General features: G+C 39.4%; 1 protein-coding gene across 1 annotated transcript in view; it reads left to right on the top strand.

Moving 5' to 3' along the window:
• Positions 1 to 6145, top strand: part of LOC138045544 (14-3-3 protein epsilon-like) — a 22587-nt gene extending 16442 nt beyond the window's left edge. Inside the window, exon 4 of the mRNA XM_068892085.1 lies at positions 3681 to 6145. Coding sequence (XP_068748186.1) covers positions 3681 to 3724 — 44 coding nt within the window. The 3' untranslated portion in view covers positions 3725 to 6145. The remainder of the gene's footprint in view (positions 1 to 3680) is intronic.
• The last annotated feature ends 720 nt before the right edge of the window (positions 6146 to 6865 follow it).

The raw sequence follows: 6865 nt of genomic DNA, 5'->3' as shown, positions 1-6865 counted from the left end.
GCTACAATAGAGAAGGGCCCAACATAAGGTAATTTGAAAAAATGTGTAGGATTAGAGGGAGGACTAGTAGGTGTGTTCGAAAGGGTCTGAGTTTTTGTAATATACTGCTTAATGACTCTCTCAACGATATGACTGGGGAAAAGGTTTTTACGTAAGATTAATAACAATTTCTTGATATCCTCATGGAAGCCTATCCATGTGTTGTTGATCTTATACGTTCTGTCAACTAGAGTCCTGATTAAGCCAAGTTTGTAAGAGAATGGGGTAAAACTAAAATAATTAGTTAATAGACCGGTGAACGTTTTCTTACGATAGACCCTGGTAATAGGAGAAAGAGGTTGACTGTTGTCAATCAGAACATCCAAAAAGGGGATTTTTTTATCCATCTCTTTTTCCATGGTGAAACGTATATTGGGATGTCTATCGTTGATGTAGTCAAAAAACAAAGTAGCTTCATGTTCAGTGTCAAATAGACAAAAAGTATCGTCAACATACCGTCGATAAAGTAAAATACTGGAGGCCTTGTAGTTTTCCAACCAGATCCTTTCATGGTGACCCATGAAAAGATTAGCCAACACCGGGGCAAGGGGAGAGCCCATTGCCACCCCATCAATTTGATCAAAAAACGAACCCTTAAACAGGAAATGTGTTTGAGCAGTGGCAAAATTAAAAAGATTTCTGAGTTCAGTTTTAGTTAGCTGGAGATCAGGGTTGCCCTTGGAGATGTAGTCAACTGCCAGGTTGACACACTCCTCCAAGGGTATGTTTGTAAACAAACTTTCGACATCAAAGGAAACCATGAACTTTCCCGATAAAGGCAATTCATTGATTTCACGAACAAAAGTAAAAGTGTCTAAAGCACAATATTCAGATGGGATATGAGGTTCCAAAAGAATGCATAAATACTTAGCCAGCTCATAGTTGTATGTTCCAATTGAAGAAACTATAGGACGGAACGGAGGAGTTGAGTTCGGCTCACGGGCCTTATGCATCTTGGGGAGGCCGTAGATTCTAGCAGGTTGAGAGCCAGAGGGATAGATTTTGTCATAAACACAGCGATCCAAATGGCCATTCTTTAGAAGCTTCCTGAGGTAACGTTGTAGCCTACCTTCTCTTGACAAGGTGGGGTCTTCCGTGATAGGTCTAAATTTGGAAGTGTCATTGATGATCTTGAGAATACCATTGTCATATGCAATTCTGTCCAGGACCACAGCACCATTTCCCTTGTCCGGTTTTAAAATCACGATGTTTTGTATCTTCTTCAAGTCCTTCAAGATTCGGTATTTCTTACGATCGGCAGTCGTTGGTCGATGTGCAGATACGTAGGAGTGTGCAAGATGAGAAAGGTCAGCCACCAGTTTGGCATCGTGTTGTTTATTAATGAGTTTCTTTGCCATAGTGCGATGTATGAGTTCAAAGCAAGTGAAGAGATCAGTTTTGCTAATACTAGGTGGACATATGGAGTGTGTCAAACCGAACTTTAGCATGTCAAGATGTTCCGATGTGAGACAGCAAGATGAAATGTTGGTGACTGTCTCGTTTGCTGTAAAAGGAAGAACAGCGTTCCTCGTGAGTTTTTCAAGTTTTCTGGTGTGGGTCTCCATAACTTTAGCTTCTGCTTGATGAACATTTCGGTTTATCGCTTTCTGAAGAATGTATAAGTCGATGCTACTAAGGACATCGCGGATCTGAGTTGATAGGTCAAGATAAAAGAGGCCTTACATATTTCCTGGGAGCAACCTTCTTTAAATAAGCAATTATATCACGTTAATTTAACTCTCTCGTTCTAATCAACATGTTCCATTGTACACTCTTTTTTTGTTACCTTTGGCTATTTTGTTAGATTCCCAATTTATTTCACGTTGTTATTTATCTTTGTTTAGCATATTATAAATTCAAATGTAACTTCAAATTAATTCTACTTTCAACTGAAGATGGTCGTTGCACGACCGAAACATTCCTTTTATTTCAAATGTGGCGTCACTTTTATAACATATATATAAATATATATCTGTATCTATATCTGACTGGATTTACAAAAAGGTACCTCAAAATGCTGGGACAACTTAGCACTTTAGGATGCAGAACAAAATACTTGTTTTTCACATCTATGATTCCAGCTGGGAACAAACTTTAACCCATTCAGCCTCAACAATGCCTCTCAGTAGATCTTACTCATGTCTAATGCCAGACTGTATTTTACTCATCCATGCATGGCGAACCCCTTGGGAGCTTAAGGGTCAAACAAGAAATTTTTCTTGCACTTAAGTCCTATATAAAAAAATGGATTCTGGGTCATTTCATAGTTGTAGGCATTCGATTTCTGCAATGCCCTGTCATATAAATGCTGAGTATGATTAACAAAGTCAAAAGCCAGCTCACTATTGATCCCAATGCATTTTATTTGTTTATGATGTTAGTCCGATATTGAGCAAATGTGAGAATTATAAATAAAATAATTGTTGAAATTGCATCTATTGGAAACTCTGAATCTGCGCTCCAGATGGGATTTGAACCCACAACTGTTAATGACCTTGTTGGATGCTCTAACCACTGAGCTACTGGAGACTCTATGGTGAGCAATTGGTGAAATTTAGGTCTTTGACTCAATCTGCATCTTGCAGTTACAAAGTCAAATAACGACTGACAGCATATCTTAGAACTGCACAACACAATGCTTCGTTATCTGTGTAACTACACACTGCAGTTTTATTCATAGACCTACATTTCACCCTGGCTTGCTCACCACAGTCTCTAGAAGCTCAGTGGTTGGAGCATCCAACTAGATCACGTAGGGTTGTGGGTTTAAATTAAATCCCAGCAGGAGCGCTGATTTTTTCTGAGTTTCCAATGGAGGCAACTGTGACAACATGTATATTTAACAAGCAAGGGCTACGGGTCAATAGCCCATGAGGCGAAGCCGAATGGGCTATTGACCCATGACCCTTGAGGGCAAAGGGTGATACTAAGTCTGATATTAAACCCATTTGCCATTTTATTCAGATTATTTGCACTAAAATTTAGTGTGTTGTGCTTCCGTTGTAGTAAACTTGATCCATGCTCTAAGCCGTTGACTCCATGACCGTCACAATGCTTAATCCTAACCAATCATTTTGGTCAAGAGGTTGTTGACCCATACATTTTTTAAAAATCTTGTTAATTAATGATTCATCAAAGTTATGACTAATCATCAGGTACTATTTGAGTCACATGTACTCGTCCGTAAACCCCTGTACAAATCAACTGGGGTTGATGATTATTAAACAGTGGAATTAACGTTTAGTACAAACTCCTGTCCAGCTAATTCGTATTTATTAACTTTTCATACAGATCTCTACTGTTTTCAATTAATTTTATTCTCTATTTTCGAATTCCCCATAATACACTTTGTTTGCCCCCCAAATTTTGCATAAACCATTGTTTTCAAATGCTCTTGGGGACACTGCATATTCGCAAGAGCATTTGAAAACAATGGTTTATGCAAAATTTGGAAAAACAAAGTGTGTTATGGAGAATTCGAAAATAGAGAATTGTCTTACTTCACAAGTGCTGTAAATTATCGCGTCTGGTCTGTATGGGTGTTTACCATTGCTCACCTTCATCTCGCCATAGTAAACATCCATACAGATCTCCATCTCATATTTTATCTACTACTTATTTTGCTTTTGTACGTTTTTCAGACCAGGACAAAGATCAAGATGTTGAAAACCCTCAGGGTTCTTAAGCTTTATCCATAACTGACTGTCCTCTGAACAGGCTAAGAAATGTCCTCTACGAGAGCAATAATTATTAATTTAAAGACAGTAATAATTTTATTGTAAAGCTTGTTACAGTAAAGGCGCTGTATCACTTCAGTAAAGTTCAGTTTGTATATTTTTATGGATTACTTGCTCCTGCTCGCCATGCAACTTAACATTAATCCAAAATTACTTTCAGACAACGCAACTCAAAGCTCTGTGACAGGAAAAGACTGTTGAGCATAGAAGGATTAAGTTACAAACAACATAAACAAACTTTGAAAAACTGTTAGGCTGAACAGTTTTCAGTAACCCATTTTAATCATCAATTTTGCATTTCCCTTTTCCTCAGTCCTTCCTTCATTGTTTTAAGGCGTTATTTCCACTTTTCGCTTGATTTGGTGGTCAGTTCGCAGTCGCCGAATTTCGTTGAATTTTGTGATGCAGCTCCTTTATCAAACTGTTTCATTATAGGATAATCTTTGTATCAGCTCAAGTGATATAGTTGTTCTTTAATGGACAGGCAGGCATTGGGCCAAATTTTCCACCGTGCTACCTCATCACTTTGTCATTTTCGACGTCGGTGCCTTGCTTTTATCAGACACCACTTTATTACTCAAGGAGCAGCAAGCCATAGTCACCTTGGAAGCCGTTGTTTGGGGCATCACGCATCACGCAACGCTCGCCCCGTTGCATGACACCCCAAACAACGGCTGGGAAGGAGACTAAGGGCCGATTTACACGGTACAATTTTTGTCGCATACGACAACGTCTTACGACAGGCCCACAACATGATTTACGATTGTTGTGTACGTCAGAAAAAATGTCGTAGCATTTTAAAACATGTTTTAAAACGCTGCGACAATCGGAAGTCATGTCGTAGGCCTTTCGCGAGCTTCTTGCATGCGACAAAAATCGTACCGTGTAAATCGGCCTTAACCAAGCCATTGTTTTCCATAGTTTGCAATAGCGATATTTCTTGTTGACAAACATTGACGTCACATTTCTTTTGATGTACATAAAGTTCGCTTAGGTTTAAAATAACCACTTACAAGGCTAAACCGAACGTTTTCGACATTAAGTCATCATCAGGGTATTAGCGTACCATCCGCTTGACCCATATTTTATATCATATGGGTCAGATTCTCGATGGGAAAAGTTTCGCGACATAGGATTTGATTTGTCTATTCAAACTAGGCTTCAGTTGTTGGATCATTAAGCCTTCAAGGATTCTACGCTTATAAAAAGATTTGGCCGGGCATAATAATTATAGAATTCGCCAGCTAAAAGAATGCGAAGGATTCTCGCGAAGAAAATCAAATTTGCCAACCACTTTAACTTGGTTGCCTAGCGACCCACTTCTGTTTAAAATATACAGTGTGAAAACTTCTATCTTAGGGGCGCGGGGGGCCGGGGTCCGTGGAAAACACGGGGTGCCCCGGCTTTCCCACCAAACCAAGTAAATTGTTGTAACCTAACGCACGGCCTTCGACCTCTGTACCGAAAGGTATTTGTGCCATTTTCGCGTTTTCCCTTCCACTTTTTTATTATGAACATGGGAATCGGAAGTTCAAGTTTCTAACACGGTCTTTGCTTTTTATTATTGCGAATCGTTAATTTGGGAAAACACTGGCATTGGGATCTAAGTTCACCAGTCACAATGGAAACCTTGTCGACGGCAAAAGTAGGAGTCAATGTTTGAAGATATATAACATAATATGTATTAAATGTGCGATTGATATTTACAGAAACCTCTTGCGCCTATTCTCCTTGTTTTGTCACGCAGTACCAAAAATTTTCTCAGGTTGAAGGTTGATCTGTAGCCTAAAAGGATTGTGATGGCCACTGCTGTTCCTAGAATCCTGAAACTTAATTCGTTTGTGCCTTATGACCTGTATGTAATTGAAAGTTAATTTATTTAAACATTAATCTGTGTAGTATCTTTTTAGGAGATTTGTACCTTGACTGTTAGAGCAGTTTTCAAATGACTGTCGAAAATAATTACGCGATTGCAATTGCTACGCTTAGTGATTGGTTTAAAAATCTCGCGCGAGTTTATCAACCAATGAAAACCAATCGCGGCTTGCACGTGCGATTTTTCCCACTCTGAGCAAATTAATGGGATAGACATGCAATTGCTTCGGCTTTGGATTGGGTCATGGCGCTGTTTGCACCTGCTTCGATTGGTCGAAGTAATTACTTTGGCATTTTTTTACGACACAATTAAAAACTGCTCTAAATGAAACAACGAAAAATGACGTTTGAAGCCTCGTACTAGATTGGATGTGTTTAATGGGTTTTCGTTGCATATCAATGAATTGACGAGTGCTGGGACTTGAAGGATTTTAGTGACCAGCCAATTGTATCAGTAGGACGGCACAATATTAATAAAGAATCACTTAAAGAGTAAGAATCTTTTGGTGTTTTCAGCTACGTTAACCGTAAAGGCTTTAAAACGGCCCTCTTTCAAGAAGCTCCTGCTTTCGAATAAATCCCCTCCTCAGCCGTTGTGAGGAAAAAACCCTCTCCCCCAGAATTTCAAAATTGGAAATGGCCTCTGTCTTGACCACATAGCGAACATCGCCCTGCCTTTTCTTGGGACGCAAGCACAAACACAAGCAACGTATTCGGACACATAGCTTGTCTATCGGTGTCTTATCCGGCCACCATTTTGTCCTAACAAAAGATTCTAAAGATAAAAACTAGTGAGTTTAAATGTTTGCTTGTGGACCATGTGCTTATGTTTCCTTGCTAGAGAGGATGAGGCTAAGTCAACATCCGGTATCGTGAAAATAAGTCTTATTTTGTGAGCGTGATTTACATTTCTTGCGCGAATACGATTATTCATGACAGATTGCCCGAAGCGAGAAAGACGAGAAAAATAAAGATTCGCTAAATTGTTAGCATGACTTTCCAGCGTTAAGGCGCTGTTACAATCGGCAAATTTTTCCAATTTTGTTGCGACGAAAGTTCTTTTCATGCAACTTGTCCCGTTTTCGATGATCCCATGAAGTTAAAGGAACGTTTTCATTGGCTGGTGACACAAAAGCCCGTTCCCACTTGTGCGATAAGCACAGGAGTAAGAACAAGGATGAGTTTGCGACGTTCACACAGTGAAAAAAGGCGAG

The sequence above is a fragment of the Montipora capricornis genome, chromosome 4 (genome assembly GCF_036669925.1).
Source record: "Montipora capricornis isolate CH-2021 chromosome 4, ASM3666992v2, whole genome shotgun sequence".
In the NCBI taxonomy this organism is placed as follows: domain Eukaryota; kingdom Metazoa; phylum Cnidaria; class Anthozoa; order Scleractinia; family Acroporidae; genus Montipora; species Montipora capricornis.
The sequence above is the reverse complement of the archived record's forward strand: the minus strand, read 5'-3'. Positions and strand labels throughout refer to the sequence as shown.